This window comes from Podarcis pityusensis (genome assembly GCF_964106645.2).
Source record: "Podarcis pityusensis genome assembly, chromosome: 9".
Taxonomy (NCBI): Eukaryota; Metazoa; Chordata; class Lepidosauria; order Squamata; family Lacertidae; genus Podarcis; species Podarcis pityusensis.
In genome coordinates this window covers 40,833,423-40,853,570 of record NC_138034.1, presented here as the reverse complement: position 1 = coordinate 40,853,570, position 20,148 = coordinate 40,833,423, and the positions used below count along the sequence as shown (strand labels likewise).

The window sequence follows — 20,148 nt, the reverse complement described above, 5'->3', positions numbered from 1 at the left end:
CCGTACATCTTCCCTCACCTTAGGCCACCAAAATTCCCTGGTGACCAACCACATGGTTTTGTGTTGTCCAAAATGCCCCGCCGTGGGGCTGTCGTGCAACTGCTTGAGTACCCTCCCCCTTAAGTCTCCTTCAGGGATATACAGTGCCCCTTTGTAATACAAAGCTCCATTTCTTTCCTCGAAACCCCCTGGTTCCTCTCCCTCACCCCTAAGACCTCTGAGCTTATTCTGGGCGTATTCATCATTCTCTGTTTCCTCTACCAGTTCTCTTTGTCCCACCAATGCCGCCCCACACACCCAGCGGTCCTCTGGAATGACATGTCTCTCTTCGGGTGCTCCCTCCCCCTCCAAATATTCAGGTTTGCGAGAGAGAGCGTCCGCCCTAATGTTCTCTGGGCCTGGCACGTAACAAATCTCAAAGTTAAATTTGGAGAACTCCTGGGCCCATCTCACTTGCCGTTGGTTGAGCACTCGTGCCGTCCTCCAATACTCTAGGTTCTTGTGGTCAGTGCACACTTGCACCTTATGTTGTGCGCCAATTAGCAGGTGCCTCCATCTCCGGAACGCCTCATGAATGGCTAGTAGTTCTCGGTCATACACCGTGTAGTTCCTCTCGGATTTGTTCAGCTTTCGCGAAAAAAAGGCACACGGTCTCCACTCTGACTCCTCCTTCCCTGGCTGCAGAAGCACCGCCCCAATAGCTCTGTCTGATGCGTCAGTTTCCACTCTCATCGGTTTTTGTAAATCCACATGCAGGAGTTGTTGTTCCGAGGCGAAGGCCCTTTTTAGTTCCTCAAATGCTCGCTCCGCCTCCTCAGTCCAAACGAACTTCTTCTTACTGCTGAGACAGTCCGTAATGGGCGCCGTCAGGTGGGCAAAGTTTCGGATGAACTTACGATAGAAGTTCCCAAATCCTAGGAACCTCTGCACATCCTTCCTTGTTTTGGGTGTTTTCCATTCCAGCACCGCCTGGACCTTGCCGGGATCCATGGCCAATCCCTTGTCTGACAGGCGATACCCCAGGAATTCCACCTCCTTGGTATGAAACTGACACTTCTCCAGTTTCACCCACAGCTGGTTGGCTTGCAGCCTGCTCAACACTTCTCTGACGTCTCTCACATGCTGCTCCTCATTCTCAGAATACACCAACACGTCGTCTAAGAAGGCCACACAATTCTTGTAAAGCAAAGGCCCCAGGACGTGGTTCATAAATGATTGAAAGCACGCGGAGCCTGCTTGTAGGCCGAAGGGCATAACGAGATATTAAAATGCCCCTAAAGGGGTGAACATGGTGGTTTTCCATTCATCCCCCTTCCTTATTCGTATCAGGTTGTACGCCCCCCTTAGGTCCAGCTTTGTGAAAATCTTTCCCTTCCGCACCCTTGTCAAAATGTCGTCAATCCTGGGCATAGGGAAGGCCACTGGTTCTGACACTGCGTTTAAGGCCCTGAAGTCACACACCAGCCTCGGCTTGTTCGTGTTTTTTTTATCCACAAAAAACACTGGGCTGCCCCCCACCGCCCTGGACTCTCTGATGAACCCTCTCTTCAGGTTCTTGTCAATGAACTCCTTTAGCTCCTGCATCTCTCTGTCTGACATGGCGTACAGCTTGCCTACAGGGAGTTGTGCCCCAGGGAGTAAATTGATTTGACAGTCAAAGGGTCTATGCGGGGGTAGTTGGTCAGCTTCCCTTTCGCTGAAGACGTCGCGGAGATCTGCGTATTGTCGTGGTACCTTCACGTTCTCCGTTACTTCAGTCCCTGCTAGGGTGGCTTGGGCCCCTGCCAAACCCTTTCCCTCTTTGCAGTGTTCTAAGCAATGTGCTGAACCAAAAGAAACCACTCTCTGATGCCAGCCCACCAGCGGATCATGTAACGCTAGCCAGCTCATTCCCAATATAATGGGAGCTCCTCCCAAGGTGGCCACATTAAACGCTATCAGTTCGGTGTGCCTTGCCACCTTCATTATCATTGGGACGGTCTGCAAGCTGACTTCTCCTCCCAACAGCTCCCTGCCATCGATCGTGGTCACCTGCAGGGGGTTGCTTAAAGGGATCGTCTGTATCTGGTGTTCAGCTGCAAACTCTTTGCTCATGAAATTGCAGGAGCTGCCTGAGTCCAACAGCGCCTTTATCTTTAGAGGGTGTCCGTTTGGCAGCTCTAGCGCCACTTCTATCACTAGGGCGGGTTTAGGAGGTTCTGGCGTGGGCACTTTCACTGCTCTTTGGCCTGGCTGCTGTGCCCCGACGGTGGCAGCCAGGCGTTGGCTTTTACTTGCTCCGGTATTTCTTCCTCCCTTCCCTCCACAGCTCCCACCATCCCTTGCCATTCCTTCCTCTGGGGGCAGACTCTGGCAAAGTGACCTGGCTGTTGGCAGAGATAGCATTTCCGGGCGCCTTTTCCCTCCTTCTTTCCCCCCTCACTGGGCTTTGAAACTGCGCGCGCGCGCGCTGTTCCGATTTCCATCGGCTCTGCCGGCGGGAAAGTTGGCTCTGGAATGTCTGGAATGCGGAACTCCTTCCAACGTTCCCCCTTCCCTTCCCGCCTCTCCAATGCTCTCGCCTCCTGGCGCGCTCCTATGGTCAGCGCAGATTTGGTCAGCTGGTCCATAGAATCCGCCCTAGGGCCCCGGGAAAGTTCGTCTTTCACAGCCAAAGAAAGCCCTTCTTCAAATAGCATTTGAATGGGTTCCGCCGATAAGTCCCACCCCAATCTGTGAACCAGCATGGTGAACTCAGTCCAGTACTCACGGACAGATCGGCTCCCCTGTTTGCAAGCCATTAACTATCTGCGCACCACTCCCTGTTCAATATCGCTGGAAAACATCAGATCCATGGCGCGAAAGAACTTCATCGTGTCCTTTAGGACGTCACTATTCTCTGCCATCAGGGGTCTAACCCAGTCTCTCGCCCCCTTTTCAAGATGCCCAATCACGAAAGCCACTCGTGATTCCTCGTCAGGGAATTCATCAAACTGCAGATTGAGGGCATATTGCATCTCTGTCCGAAAGCCATGATAGTCTTTGGGCTCCCCCCCAAACTTCTGCACCAATCCTGGTACCTTTCTGGCGAGCTGGGTGGCTTTCCCCTTTTTGTCTGCATCCTGAGCCCTCCTCTCCTCAAGCCTCGCCGTCTGCAGCGCTAGCTGGACCTCCAACACCCGGTACCTTTCTTCCAGGCTTGGACCCGCTCCAGCTCCTGCTTCTCTGGTTCCGGCTGGGTTGCTCATGATGCCTTCTCCTGCACAAGCTGCTTTCAAAGACTGTCGGAATGCTGTGATGGGATGATGAGCTGCTTGTGCGTAAAATCGTATCCCCTCAGAGTTTGTTCAAGTCCACAAACCTCGGTCTGTGACGGAACCCCTCAGACATGGCTCCTCTAGTCACTAGCAGATTCCGACAGTGGTTGCTTTCGGAATCGCTTCCAACATAAAAGCTCCTTAACGGAAACACGTCTTCTGGACTCTCTGCGTGACAGTTTCCGGCGAGGAGTGGGTGTCCCTACAGGAGGTCCTGAAACCTCCCCACTGTTTTCGCTGGAAGTGTCTCTGAGCCATCCCTCCAGCTCACTTTCCCTCCGCTCACCTCCTCTCCCCCTACTGGTTCCCTCTTCAGCTGCTGAGTCTCTCCCAACCTGTGTGAGCCCCTTCACCTCCCTTCCTTCCGATGGCAGTTCCCTGACAATATATACTTAAGATTTTCCATGGTTTATGTAGCATGGTTTATGTAGCAAAGGTAATCCATATTTTCCATTTGGATAAAGAGCGCAGGATTTGGTCCCAGTGTTCAACAGGCCCCACAAAAAATTATAATTCCTGCATTTAAGCAGAAGCATGAAATAGACCCAGAGCAAATAGATAACTATTACATCCTAACTTATTAGCACCAAGTCAGAGTTTTCTCTCTGAGTCTAGTTATAGGATAGACTAGAACTACTGGACTTATCAGAACTATGGCATCATTTGAAAGCCCATACCATAAGTATATTCATGAATTCCCCAAATAATTTAGCTCAAAGTTGTCCATGGTCCTGCAAATTCATAATTGGTGGTTTTTCTATTGCTTCTGTCTGGCCCAAGACTTGCAGAGTCCTCTGTGACTTCAGAAAAACTAAAGCAGTGGCAATCAAAGGCTATGACAGCTGGGATCTGCAAAAGGCTCTTTGATGTCACAGAGAACCTTGAAGGCCTTGCTGACTTACCTGCAAGAGTATTAGAAGCCCACTCTGACATCAGAGCAGCTCATCATCCCAAGGCATTAAGTGAGTCAGAACAAGAAAAAAAGAAAGAAATGGTAGCAAAGAGATTCAGCATAACACTAAGCCAAACTGTGAATTAGCACAAGCAAGCAAATGTGTAGGTTCATGGAGTGAAGATCATGGTTGCAGTCCGCCCCCAGTCCTGTTATTGCCTCACAACCTGGAGCTACGCTACTGTTGGGCTTAGCATTATATCTGAACCTGGGCTCATGGTTTTTCTCCTCCAAGAGCAAACTTTTATTACAGTTTTTGGTTTGTCTGGAGCTACATCTGTACTGGGGGATGAGTGCTTCTGCTTCAATCTTCATTCTAGGAACCCACACATTTGCTCATTCACCCATATTTGGTCAAAATGTTGGTCAATGCATTTATTCTTCACAAACAGCTAAGGTAGCAATAAAAGCACAAAGTGTTCCATTTTCCACAACTAGAGTGGCCCCATTCAAGGAATGGGCCCTAGACTATGGCCATAACACTTGTTCAAACTGTATTTTCTTCCACATTTTGTTAGTTTTATAGTTTGGACATACTGTACATATGACAGAAAAGACTCCCGGTATTTCAGATTCACTGTATACCCTTTCAGCTACTATACCATGCACAACCATATGTAAATATCAGTTCTTTTAAATAAAACATCCTTCATGTGTGAATAATTTGGAAATATGCGCAGGAATACAGCTAAAAGAATTTGCAATGCAGAGCCTAAACATTCAGTAATATCACCTGAATGGAGTAACATTTACAGTTATCTAAACTAAATTCTACTTCATATATTGCAACAATTCAAATTTTATTTATCCATGTATTGCATTTCTCATTTATTCCTTAACTATGAAGAAACCTATAAACCACCTTCTGGTGTATTCATTTAGTCTTCTCTTTGTAAAAACAAAAACAAAAAAAGGATGGCTATTCACAGAAAAGAGAAAGAATTATTTGATTAGCAACTGGGATCTATTGTGCATATAGTAAAGCTCTGGTTCCCATCAGATAAATAGTTTTTGAATTCCACAACCAACTCTGAAAACAGGTTCCATACTGCTTTCTTCAAAGAATTTACATTTCCAGTAAGCAGCCTGAGAAGCAGTCTAAAACTGGTGAAGTCTCTGTTAAATAGTAATACTCCTTGAAGAGTGTAACAAAGCTGGACAGCTCGTGTTTCCCAGTATCTGAACTTTACTAAGTTCGTTGAATAAGTATTTGCTGCTCCACACCTGCCACTTACCTCTTCAGCCTCTCTTCTTGAGTGCTTTTCAGCCAACCTAGGCCATGTCTGTTATTGGACTTTGGCCTATTATTTATTAATTCTATTTATAACTCTTCACCAATTGGTTCCAGGGCAGGGTACCTACAATGTAAAAGTAACAATCAAGCTTAAGAGTAAAGCTTGTTTGTGCAAAATATATATTAAAAGGACAATTCCTGGATGCGAAGATTCAAGTTTGGGGCATTAACTATTTCAGTACATGGTCAGCTGTGAATTTGCTGTGTGTCATGGGCTAATACTTGTATAAATCAACCCTAAACTGCTTGTTAATATGGGGGAGGTGATGTTCTTCCACTAGTCTTATCCACTAAATTGTTTTCCTTCTGCGGATATGTGCAGCAAAAAAACATATTGTTCATAAGCTACTTCTGGAAGACTCAAGGAAAGAAATTGCTCTTGACAAAAATCATGTCCGATTCAGGAAATGTGTGGTTCAGCCACTTGGTAGCAATGACCATAATGTAATTAAACTTGGCATCCTCCCATGGGGATCATAACATAAACCAATAATTTCACAGGAAACTTCATTTTTTTAATAATACGGAAACCAGAAATAGCCTAAAGGGGAAAGTTAGGAAATTAAAATCTATATGATCAGAACAGAGGCTGCTTAAAGATACCCACTTAAGTATGAAAATTTCTGGAATGTGAATAAAATAAAAAGGTGTTACAGCAAGGTGGATGAGATTATTAAGACCGTACACATTGTATCTGGAAAACCATTTTAATTCATAATTAGGCTGTAAACTTACTGTAAAATGTAACAGCAATATCGTACTGTCATTGAACTAGCCTGCAGTGTTGAAAATAAAGTTAAATACTTGAGGATTTTAAAAAAGGGAAAGGGTCAAATAACTAACAATTGGTATAATGACTAGAGCACAGTCATTATACATTATACAGTGGTATCTCGGGTTACAGATGCTTCAGGTTACAGACTCCGCTAACCCAGAAATAGTACCTCGGGTTAAGAACTTTGCTTCAGGATGAGAACAGAAATCGTGCGGTGGCATCGTGGTACCTCGGGTTAAGAACAGTTTCAGGTTAACAACAGGAAGATTTAAAGGAACTATTGGAAACTGAAGGCAGTAGAGATATGAGATGATCAGAGCCCCCCAAACTTGAAGCATGGGAAGTCCCAATAAAAAATTATAATTTGGCAGAATATTTGGACTATATGATATGTATTTGTATAATTTGGAATATTTAATGTGATTTGATTGGATTGTTAAAATGGAAAATTTAATAAAAAAATATTATTATTATTATTATTAAAAGAACAGGTTCAGGTTAAGAACGGACCTCCAGAATGAATTAAGTTCTTAACCCGAGGTACCACTGTACATGCTAGAACACAGCAAGCTGACATATTCACAACCAGTGGGATGTAGTTAGGGTTAAGAGCATAAGAATAGCCTACTGGATCAGGCCAATGGCCCATCTATCCCAGCAACCCGTTCTCACGGTGACCAACCAGATGCCAATGGGAAACCAGCAAACAGAACATGAGCAACTGGTATTCAGAAGCATTATTGCCTGTAGCTGTGGAGGTAGAGCATAACCATCATGTCTAGTGATTGATAGCCCTTTCCTCCATGAATTTGTCTAATCCTTTTTTTAAAGCAATTGAAGTTGATGACCATCACTGCCTCCTGGGGCAGCAAGTTCCACAGTTTGACTATGCACTGCATGAAGAAGCATTTTATCTGTCCTGAATCTTACAACAATAAGGTTGTAAGATGAAGCTACCAACATGAGTTTGACCAAACTGCAGGAGGCAGTGGAAGACAGGAGTGCCTGGCGTGCTCTGGTCCATGGGGACACAAAGTCGGACACAACTAAACGACTAAACAACAAAAAAGTGAGAAGTGTGGTATGCTTAGCTACAGTGCTAACTTTGACCATGGGAAACTCAGGTTCTAATCAACCATAGGGCTAAGCCAAATAATAGCAGTATCAATAGTAATAATAGCAGTAGTAGCAGTAATACTGAAAACCTCAAGAAATCTTCACTATGGCTGGATGCAGTCCATCAACACAGATGAACATTTGGTTAATTTTTATGTCTAAGTTTCTCTTATTCTGAGTATGTAATAGTTTTGTGTGGTCATACAGTTTGCTTCAGGCATCAGACTTCTAAACAACGCTGTTCTTTTATTATTTCATTTATTGGATTTGCCAAAGTGCCAATGCGACAGATGCCCAGAGAAGTTAACATGAAATGAAACAAATGTTACAACTGACCTTATTTAATTAATGGTGTTATAAAGTTCACTGACCTCTTTAAGAAAAAAACAACAGTGAAAAACACGGGTGCTTGTTTGAAGGAGACCAACCCTCACAAGGCAAGGAATCCATGCTTGAGTTTACTGGAGTGGATTTCTCCTTCATCCCTAGTGAAGACTTCCCAACTGTTATCAGATTTCAGCCATATAACCATTCATTATGCCCATATACATATGACTTAATGAAGATCAGGGCAGCATGTAGATAAATCATAAGGGACTGAAGAAAACCTTTGGTTTTTCTTGGTAATGGAATGGTTTAATATAATAAATAAAAACATTAAACAATATATGGGAAGCATTATTGCTTTTGTTTGTTACTGCGTTAAGTATTTTTGTGTTTTTATATTGTAGACTGCCCTGTGACCCTCAAATGAATGGCAGTATGGAAATTTAATAAATAGCATAAATAAACCGTTTGCTTTAATCATTATGGCATACATTCGATTTTCTATAATCTGCATGTGCTGTTATATCTAAAGGTGCCCTTCTGCATGTGGAAAGTATGTTCCACTCATAGATGCAGTGCTTCCCACTGTGTGAAACAAATTAAATGAATCTCAAAGTATATTCTTATGCTTGTGTAATCTCTTGCACCAGTGGAAATGTGAGTACTATTATAGAACCTGCCAATCAGAGCACTGTGTAAACCTTTTGTCATATATTTGTGGAACTGCACTAATTTTCTTTCCACTCGTCATTCTTTGGAGCCAGTTCAGTCCCCCCCCCCCCCCGCCACCTTGGTTTATCAGTTTTAAGAACATAAGAAATGTGAAGGAGTATTTCTGCAGTTATATACAGAGGAAGTTATTATACTGCTTTTTAACGAATGCTTAGGCAGTTTCAGACATGGTCCCCTGGTTACAATTAAGTTACTTGTTTTTATATATATATTACCTACTATTTAAAAAGTAGCTATTGTTGTTTGCATTTCTAGAAACTGTTATTCCCCTTCCTTTCCCCTTTGTTAAAATTAAGTTATTTTTCAAGTTTAGTACTTTGTAACATGTTTGCCTTGTGGTCAAGCAAAATTGCTGTTCTTGTTAATTCTGCCCACTTCCAAGAGGGCTTCCAGTATAGGACATGATTCCTGCCCCCCAAATTTATCCTCACAGCAAGCCTAGGTTAAGCTAAGTGATGCTAACTGGCCTCAAGCATTGTAAACACTGGGAACAAGCAGAGATTTGAACCAGGGTCTTCCCAAGCTAAGTCAGGCAGTATAACCACTTCACCACATGAGCCCTCTGTAATAGCCAAAATATCTGAATGGGAACTGGCCATCTTTGACTTGAAAAATGCATCTGTCCAGTGTCCTGAAGGACCCATCTCTGGCCACCATACCTTTGATGTTTGTCCCAGCTTATTGGTCTTCTGCTCTCACTGTGCACTCCAAACTACTGCCACACCCACCTCCTCTGACCTCCTCTGTGGTCTAATCCTCACCAGGTCTGACAAATGTTCTGCTCAGTTGGGGAGAGCAGATCATACTAAGTCAACATTTATTTAGGGTGATGTGGTGACTGTCTCCAAGTGCCATATCTTCTCCCAGATACAGATAGCCTGGGTACACACTGGCTCTTGTGACTCTTGTCTCTTGGGTAGTGCATGGGAAGGCAATGCACTTTTTCTCCTTGGCATTATTCAGTGCTTTTTTTCTGGGGGTTCGCAGGGGTACACATATCCCTAAACATTTTGTGAATCTTTGTACTTTTGTCCATTTACTGTATTTATTTTCCCCAATTTGAACTATAAAATGGTGGTTTTCTTGAGTCAAAATGTGCTCTAAACATGATTATTTTTTAAGAAAAAAAACACTGGCATTATTAGTAAAGATAATTAGCTGTCTCTGGATCTTCTTTGTAGCTGAAATTGAAGAAGGCTTCCTAGTCATCACATTCAGAAGCACCCAGGCAAATGTTGGTGCTGATATAAACTGGGGTTGCATTCTGCCTCCCATTGAAAAAAAAAGCCTGAACCACAAGCAAATTCCTCATTCACATGTATATTTTAATCGTACTAATGAAACTTTTGAGAGCCTTTCCAGACACTCATTTTCTTCTGGGCAGACATCATGGATTCACCTCACACTGGCATTAAACTCTGAATGAAATCACATGAATGGACATTCCCTGGGGAACTGGGCATCATCCTACAATGTTACTTGAAATGACCAAGATTTTCTGGAAACAGATGTTTATGAATGGACATCATAAATGTTGCATACTGATTTTTTAGTACAGATTCAACAGTTCTGCAAAGATCAGGTTCTTTGACTTTTCTCAAAAAACAATCATGACTTCTTCTCTATCAGATGCTAAAAAATAATTTAAAAAAATTGTACGCCACAGCATACCTCCGATAAGCTTGGTTACATCAGTATTTTGTAGTTAGGCCCATAATTGTGATCAAGCATTGTGTATGGGAATTTTTTTGTTTAGAGATGATGAATTTCCTAGGAAATGAGCTTTATTCATATTATCTGGACTCTGTTTTCTTTATGTAGCTATGGATTACTTTAACACAGGATGGAGTCCTTAATTTGTAACACATGATTAAGTTTTTATAAATTGCTACATTGTATCTGTATCATTCCTGGTCTGGTGTGTGTACGTATGTTTTAACAAAGATGGCTTAACATAAGACAGATTTTTGTTAATGGAATCCATTCCACCCAGAAGGTGTTCTTTACAACAAACAGGAAACACTGCTATATATAACACAAGGTCTGAGCAATGGAAAGATACATTGATGATGTCACTTATTGTAAATATTATTTGTACCTGCTAGTTTATTTCAGGGGAAATTAGGAGAGTGACATCATAATGATGGCTGACTTTTATTAATGCTCGCTCTCCCTTGCTCTCATTCATTCCTAGATTGTAAATTGTTATAAAGGGAAGAAGCAGCCTTAAAAATTCTGTCCCTCTTATCTTTGTTGTGAAGATTGTTTGTACAAAACATACAGTTGATATCACTAGCTCTGTTATTCTTTCCATTAGCTTTCATGTAACTCAATTTTGATATACAGTTAAATGATTTGTCATTGAAAGCAGGATGTGATCTAAGCCAAGGGACAAACAAGATGTGCTGTTGGAGATGAATGAAGTCTCTTGACATTTAGGGGGTGAGGATTGGTGGGTTGTTGTTTTCTTACTGACTTACAACTTGGGAGGCAGCAAGTTGGAGTTCTGACAGCTTGCCCAAGCCCCTGCCCACCCCCCATGGATCCAGCCTATGTGGTTCTGCCCTAGTTGTACTTCCCAGTCCTTTCTTCATAGCTGCATGTGTAAGAAGTAGATATACAGAAGGGCAAACCATGGATATTGCTTTTGCTGGACTGGTGCAACTAATTTCAGTTATTATTCTATTTTTCCCCACTCTCAACTTTACATTTAGGGTAGGCTGTAAATGAAGTAAAGATATCAATTCTCAGTTTTTAAAATTAGCATATAAGCAGACTGGCATTTCCTCAGCATTAACTAAAATTTGATCATTATGAACCATTTGCCTGTCCATTAAAAGATATGCGTTTAATAGAGCTCTAGATTATATAATTTACTATTGGCCCAGTATTTTGTAAAGGGGGTCATAGGAATTGAACTTTATATGTCATTCTAGTAACTTATACCTTTTAAATTGTTGATATGAACATTGTATAAATAGAAATTTTATAAATCTCTTTAAAATGTGTCTTTAAAAAAAAGTATGACCTTTAAGTCACAACAATCTGTTACATAACTCGGCAAGGGAAGTCACATGGTCGTAACCTCATATTTCCTTAAATTTATGGTTGTTTCTTGGTGGTCCAAAACACATTTTAAAAAGTTCCCTTTCATAGTAGTAATCTTACTAAATTGTTTAATGTTTAATGTTTGCTCTAATAAAGGTCAGCACAAGTTCTTATTTAGATTTACAATGGGAAATATAAAATCTCAGATACCAATGAAACCTCAAGCAATGAAGTCAGGGATTTCCAGTGTTATGTTTCATTCTAATGATGCGAAGATAATGCCTTTAGCTGCATGACCACTATATTAGCTACAGACCATAAAATAATCTTTATGGAAACAAGGAGTCAGAAACCACGTATTTCTTACTCCAGCCAAGCATTCTCATCATTAGTAATATTTGGTTGGTAAAATCCCCCAACCATTTCAGTATCTCCTTCCTTCCTTCCTTCCTGCCTGCCTGCCTGCCTGCATCAAAATATGAGGGTGTGTAACAAAAAGAGAGCAATCATTGTGGCATGTTTTCCTGCTCTTGGATCATAGAAATATATAGAACAGCCTGACGCTACGACCCGTGGTACACAGAAAAAACACTTTTGGTTGTACAAAACATGATATGACACTTCTGCTGCAGGAAATTTTACAGGTGTTGCAGGCAGATGTAGTGTGGAGTAGACGAAGGCAGATGAAGGTATTTGGTTGTGCTACTGCAGATGCACCAGGGTGTTTCTTCTCTCTGTGGTTGTTTCTCTTCGGCTCACTACTGTGGATATACAACCTGTCTGTCTGTCTCCAGGCTGTCTCCTGTCTGTCTGTCTCATCTACAAGGGTGATGACCCCACACGGCAGGGTTGAGGTTGCCACAAATAGGTTTATTGAAAATATGGGCCGAGTGGATCCATATAAGTGGTAAAAATGACCATATGATGGCTTTACAATGGCCATGATGCAAAGTTCTGCATGCTATTTCCAAACATGTGTCAGAGATTTTTCAGTTCTCTCCCCGCCCATTTCTAACAGCAGCTCCCTTTGCCCCTAAAATGCTCTCCCCAAATTAGGACAATGAACCCTCTGGAGTAGCATCCCACAAGGCATTATCCACAAAAGTACATTGTGCATCCATCCAGGTTGCTCTTATCCCAGACTTGCAACTCAACCTGCATTTTTCATGCTGCAGCAATGTGTGCCAAAAGACATGGCAGCTTCAAATTTTTATGGGCCATAGTGACTTCCAGCTTCATTCATGCATTCATTTTATATAAGAGTGTTTATATACTGCCATCTCATAAAATATCAGGGCAGTGTACATCAATTTAAAAGCATTAAATAAAAATTAAAAGCAGTACAAAACAATTCTTAAAATGACTAGCTACTCAAGAAAATTTCAAACAGCTACATAAGCCTATCTTCAAGGTTCACTTGAATGCCAAAAGCGATGTTGCCTGCTGAATCTCTGCTGGAAGTGTGTCTCACAGCATGGGACTGGCGACACTAAGTGGTCGATTTTTGGTTAAGTTCATTTGGCATCTTTAACATGGGGGATAACTATCAGTGCTCCTCCGGATGATCTCACTTGGTTATGTAAACAGTGGCTCCCTGGGTGAATCTCAGCACACTGAGCTTCTTCCACTTGATCACAACCACTTGAAAAGCAACTTTGCTACAGAGTGTCAACAACCAATTCCTCTTGAATTTGTTGTGAAGAAGCATGCTTGATGTTGGCCCAAAAGGTCACATCCATAGAACAGATGCTTATCCGTTGCATAGCAAATATAGGTTGAATTTTGAGTTGGGAACATGATGAAGCAATTGCAGCTTAAATATTCTCAACATAGCTATTTGAATTATGCATTGGCTGTTGAGAACACGCAGACTGCATTCATAACAGGAGGCTATTTTCACTATAGAAAAGTTTAAGATATAAACATTCACCTGGGAATTGGCAGTATTTTTTCCTATTTTTTCAAACAGTAGTGTTATGAAAAGCTAAAGTCAAAAGGTTCTTAAATGGTCAGTAGTGGCTAGCTTATTAAATAGCCATCATTATCCCATGTTGCTATAACATCATTAAACCAATGTTGCTAAAACTGGGCATCAATGCACTTTAATGCAAATTAGAACTTCAGACTATAGCAGCTCTTCATGATGCCATTCGGGGAAATTGGCAGGGCTGGAGATCACAAGGAATGAATGAAATGCATGTATTGTATAAACATAATGTGCAAATATGAGTTCAAATGGAATACACGGCAGTGACCTCAGATATTAGGTTCAGGATAATCACAGTTCAGATAACTGGTGTTCCATTATACTTTGCGTAAGGATACTGAAATCAACATATCATGGCAACTTGGCAGCAGCTGCGGATTGTTTTTGTTTATGAACTTAGAAAGAGGATGGATGGTTTACCAAACCTTTCATCCTAGATGCTGCTAATTGAATGAGCACTTATGAGGCCATTGAAAGTGCAATGTAATTAACTGTTGCTGGGATCCAAAGAACCATACTGGGAATGCAGTGGGGACTTTCTGAAAGCAGCTCTCCACGTTACTAAAAAAACAAACAAACCAGCAACCAAAACCCAGTGAAAGTCCAACAATGGTCTCTGATGGTGGCCTCTAATTTAACATAAAGAGGGGGAAATCATGGGGGAAACAAGGGGTTCCTTGCAAGGAGGTCCTGCATGTTCCTAATGGGTTTTCTTGATCTTGACCCATGTCTCAATGGGAGTTGAAGGCGCTTAACTTTGCATTAACTTTGCATTTAAGTCCATTTTTGCACCCAGTTGCATATAACAGATTGGAGTTGGTTATGCCTAAAATAGACCCATTGATATCAGTGGGATTTAAGTTATGTCTTTATAAGCTTTAGCCCCATTGATTTCAGTGGGGATATTCTATGCATAGCCAAGTCTGGATCCAACCCAAAGTTGCAGAAACTCTGAAATGTACTGATATTGCTAAGTCAGCAATAATAACAGAATTTCACCTCAGAGGTCACAATATGACACAGGATAAGGCATGTTTCAGCCCATTGATTTAAATGGGTCTAGTTGAGGCAAGAGTCTAGCTCCAATTCAAGAGTAAAGAACTGATGTAATTGTGCCATTAATGAAAATTATGTTTTCATGCTGTAGCTTTTCTTCTTGGAATCATTATAGAATTTCACAACCTGCAATCTATAAGTTAACCTGTATTTATTTTAAAGGGCATAAAAACGAATTTCAAGTTATGCAGATTGTACAATTTTGTTTGCCAAAATGAAAGCTTGCATTCTGGCCCATTGTACAAACAAGAAAAAGCACCCTGAAACAGAATAGTGTAAAAATATTCATATACAAAGTCTTCATGTCCTATTATAAATGATAATATAAATGATATACAAGCACAGTCTCCACATACAGAAGTACATTGTATCATATTTTATCATGGATTATTTGTCATATTAAGGAACTGCATTTCAAAATTATTCTTTAAGTACAAGTAGCAAAGAAGAAGAAGAAAATGAACGACAATATATCAAGATCACTAAAGGAAAGAATAAGCTCACCGATAACAATCATTATGGTGCACGCCTATACATGCCTACTCAGAGGTAAACCCCATTGACTTCAATGGAACTTACTCCTTGGTAAGAGAGTATAGGATTGCAGCCTTAAGTATATCATGCTGCAGGAATAACTAGAGTGAGACGGCCTAAGAAGCACCTCATAAACAATAGCATATTTAACTTATGTGTGAAATATTCATTATGTTCAGGAAATTCTTTTCTGATCATACCCCATTCTGTGTATTTTTGAATCTCTGTTTGTATCAATACTTATTAATTAGATATTTTCTGTAGAAAAATACATTTATGCTAGTATGCTTGGAGGGTGCTCTTTTGCATTCTGCACTTCAGAGCTCTGAAAGATCCCCCTCCCTTTCCCTCCCACCCCTCCCTTTTTGGGGTTGGGTTTTTTTTGTTTTGTGTGTGTTTTTTGCTGCATTTTGTTGCTGGCATTTGTATTGTCACAGTACATGAAACTGATGCTAAACATATAACAGTACTAATCTGTGTGGCATACATAAATAATGAAAGAAAGATGTTTGGGCATTTTCTATTTTTGTTTTTTGAAATAATAAAATCCTTTGCGCTATGGACCCCCGTACAGAATGATGCTTTCATGCAGTGAGAATGGAGGCTGCTTATTACCTACAGTATGCTAGCAATGATGAACAGACCACCATCGTTGTGACAAGTGATGTAGTTGCCTCCAGGGTAAAACAAAGGTTTACATATTACACAAGCAATTTAACTGTTTTCTAAACATATTGCCAAGACAGTGGGAGTTGGCACTGTGTTTCAGGGCTTGGATACTTGGATTTGAAGTGACTGCTGATTATAGACCTTTTTCCTAATTTGCCTTCTGCTTATAACAAGCAACCTAGTAATCCAGGAAAGAATTCTCTGCAGCACTTAAACTTGTCTTCATGGCTTCCCAAAGATCTCTCCATAGAAAAGGAGTGAGGAGGCTTGTATACCAATAGCTACACAAAACAATTGTTCTCTTCCGACTCTCAAGGAGCAACAACCACTGCTGCCCCCCGCCCCCCAATTCCCCAAACCGGATGAAATGTTTTATAATCCTTTTTTGTGCCATAGTTAGAAAAGGAAGAAAGAAAAGAAGAAAGGAGGCAGGCAAAGATTACTCACAAGAAAGAAAGAAACTTTTTTTAAGGGGGGGGGTCCCTCTTCAACACAATAAAGAACATAATTAACTTCACAATTCTTTGTTTTGCTTTTTTCCCCATTTGACTGCAGGGTGGAGATGAAAGAGGGCTCTTAAGCCTTGCATTCCATCCCAATTACAAAAAAAATGGAAAGCTGTATGTGTCCTATACCACCAACCAAGAACGATGGGCCATTGGGCCACATGACCATATTCTTAGGGTTGTAGAATACACCGTGTCCAGGTACGAATTTTGTAAACAGCTTCAGCAGCAAGTCCCCATATACAGTGTACTTCAGTTTAGTTGTGTCATATGCTGGGAATCTGTCAGTCCCCAAGCCCAGTTTTTCTGCTTTTGCATGCCTTGCTTTTAAACAGGTTGCCCCTCATTTACATAGGATCCATCTAGATACTGTCAGTAAACATCCGTGACAGATTTCAATCAAACGCTGCTCAGGCAAGCAGCAAAGTGCAGTGCCTTGCTCTCTTCAATAAATCCTCTTTATTCTATAATGATTAATGCTCTATTATGTTCTATCATGTTATTGTTATTAATTGTTTGTAAGCCACCATGGGATATTTACCTGGATGAAAAGCGGCATAGAAATATAATCAGCCGAACCAATCTTTATTCAAATGTATATCCCAAATAATTTCAAAAAAAAAACCAGTAATGCACATTTTTTGTCTTTGATACAAAATTCTAGTCTTTTGGAAAGATCTGACACATCACTATTTTTGGAATTAAGAAGGTTGACTATTGACTGAGGAATCTGCAACAAAGTCTGACTCCATGCAGGACAATGCTATGCTAACCTACTACTCTTCTGATCTAGCTTATTAGTGGCATTTGAGCAACAAAATTCATCTTGATGGTGGTTTCTCAAGTCTTAATATGGCTTAAACTGACCATACCCACTTCCTTTTTTCCTGGACATGAAGGAATGAGGAATGTTAGCCTCAAACTGAGTTGGCAGCCATACTACATGTGACTGACTAGTTACTGGTATGCCTCAGAATGCTCTTTAATGAGATCCCTTTGGAGAGTGGTTCAGCTGTACCTCTCTCTAACGATCCCTTAAAATCCACTATCAATCTATGTCCTCACCACCTACAACTGTGCTGAATAACATTTGTTTATTTATTTCCATATGTCCCACCCTTTTTCCAAGGACCTTGGGGTGGCATACACATTTTCCCCAAATTTATCCTCACAGCAACCCTATTAAGAGAATAGTGTCTGGTCCATGGTCAGGGAGGAGGAACCCGTGGCTATTCATATGTTGTTGGACTCCAACTCACATCAGGCACAGGCAGCGTTACTAGCGTTCAGCAATAACATCCAATATCTGGGGTGCCACAGGTTCCCTAACCCTTCTCTATTATACCACACTGGTTGCCTCTTAATATCAGCAACAAAAACCTGAGATACATTCAGGATGCAAAACCTTTGCCACATGCAAGCAAAGGAACAAAACAATACCAAAAAAAAAAACCCCACACATTGTTTGATGGCCAGTCACAGTCCACTAAGGAATCATTGGCCCCCAGGCCAATTGAGTGGAAGCTATCATGCCTCACCCATGTTTAAAAGGACCTAGGACAAAGCTTTATTTCAAAAACCATATGTCCCTGCCATTCTGAACTAATGCAAGGATGGTTCTGGGGCAGAGAAGAAACATTTTAAACATAAATTTAATGGAAATATATTATTGAGATTAATTCCACAATCCTTTTTCTGTGCTACAGGAAAAATCCACATCAGGTTGATACGAGAACAGCAAAAGGTTTTCTAGAAGTTGCAGAGCTACACAGAAAACACCTAGGAGGACAGCTGCTGTTTGGCCCTGATGGGTTTTTATACACATTCCTTGGTGATGGGATGATCACTATAGATGATATGGAGGAAATGGATGGTTTGAGGTATAATAATTACCAGTGGATAAAATCTTTCTTATTTATTGTTTCTTTTTCAGCACCACACCCTCTAAAATAATTCTACCATTTAGATGTCCAATACAGATCAGTAATATAATCTTCATCATTGAAAACATGTGCCAATCCCCCCACTCACTATATTTATACAATTCATGTGCTGATCACTTCAGTGAATGAATTGGAATAGCAAGATGCAGACCACCACAGAAGCATTAATGCTTAATGGAGGAAAATATATTTTATCCATACTGCTCTGTTTATACTGCTCCCCACTCAATATAGCTAAACACAAGTACCAGTCCTCCAAAATGGAGGAACTCATTTGAGCAAATGTGTCCAGTGAAAATCATAGGTGCATGCAGCATGTCATTTCTGTCTTCTAAAGAGGCCAAACTGAGACTTAACAAGTGGAGGCAATTTGGAGCTACGTTATCTCACAGAGTTAGTATGCTGCATTAAACCCACAGCGATTACCCTTTCATTGGGTAATTTCCTGTTTATTTCACTACTATTTAAATGAATGCTGCCAAGTAAAAATCCTTTTAAAAATCAATTGTGTTATCCTCCAACTTTCTCAGTGATTTTACAGGTTCTGTGTTACGCCTGGATGTAGATACTGATTTCTGCCATGTGCCTTATTCCATACCACGGAGCAACCCACACTTTAACAGCACCAATCAGCCTCCTGAAATTTTTGCCCATGGACTCCACAATCCAGGCAGGTAAGTAGGTTATATTTCTTTTTCAACATGACCATAAACTAACAAGGAGATAAACACACTTTTAAAAATTGAATATTCAGAGACAATCCTTCATCTATGCCCATAGGGAAAGGGAGGAAAAAGACAAGAAAATAATTTAACCGAAAGGGTGGGTGGGTGTTTACTTCATGGGGATGTATATTTGGAACAAGGTCTTACAACTGTGAAAGAAGATCCATGTGTTCGTTCGGAAATACTGTATTAGTATGTACATTACATTCCAGTCTACTAAACAAATACCCTGTGGTGAACTGGTGTTGCCATAGGGAGATTAGAGTTTAAATCACTTTGCCAGCCATACTTCTAAGCACAACAAGAACATGCTCTATGGAGAGCTGGCTTCAGGCACTAGGCCTGTTAGAAGACCAACTCTTCACTAGAAAGATGTCTACAAACTAGACATGAAGGCTGGCAACATCAACCCTGCTGTGTGGAAATCCCTTGCAAACGACTGCAGTGCCTGGAGACACCAGTGAGGTTGTGTATCCACAGCAGTGACCAGAGCAGGAAAGACCACTGGGAAGAGCACAGAAAGAAGAAACACCATGATGTGTCTGCAGCAGCACAACTGGATGCCTTCATCTGCCCCAGCTGCAACAAAACATTCTGTTCCTTATTGATCTCTACAGCCATCAGGTGCTGTAACTCTCCAATGGTTTGACTTCACCCCCAAAGGCACACTCTTCCATTGTTTCCCAAGACAGGCGGATGCCGAGCATGAAGTTGTATGAATTTCTTTTGGTTTTTGCACAAATCAGAAACAAGCACTCTGGTCCAGGAATTTTCAAAATGGGTTTTTGTTTCTGTCAAAGGGCTTGTTTTTCTAATTTAGTATAAAATATTCGGGTAGTCCTTAAAGAACACAAGAAGAGCCTGCGGGATCCAACCAATGGCTTAACTAGTCCAGCATCCTGCTCTCACAATGGCCAACCAAGATGCCCATTAAAAACCTGCAAGCTGGATTGAGCACAAGAGCACTCTCCCCTCCTGCAGTTCTGAGCAACTGATATTCAGAATTTTTACTGCCTCCAACCTTGAAGGCATAGCATGGCCATCATGACTAGTTGTCATCAGTAGCCCTCTCTATGGATCTGTCTAATTCTCTTATAAAGCCATCTAGGTTGGTGGCCATCACTGCCTCTATGTAACTTATGAATTGCAAATGCTTGATACTCTGACTTTAGTGAAACTAAGTGGATA

The 20,148-nt window shown here is 41.2% G+C and overlaps 1 protein-coding gene across 2 annotated transcripts in view; it reads left to right on the top strand.

Moving 5' to 3' along the window:
• The window catches only part of HHIP (hedgehog interacting protein), a gene marked incomplete at its 5' end in the record, with an annotated part of 80,285 nt that overhangs the window by 38,727 nt on the left and 21,410 nt on the right, over window positions 1-20,148 (top strand). For both annotated transcript variants that reach the window (XM_081021927.1, XM_081021928.1), the window contains 3 exons: window positions 16,342-16,493; window positions 17,999-18,172; window positions 18,766-18,909. In XM_081021927.1, coding sequence (XP_080878053.1) covers window positions 16,342-16,493; window positions 17,999-18,172; window positions 18,766-18,909 — 470 coding nt within the window. The remainder of the gene's footprint in view (window positions 1-16,341; window positions 16,494-17,998; window positions 18,173-18,765; window positions 18,910-20,148) is intronic.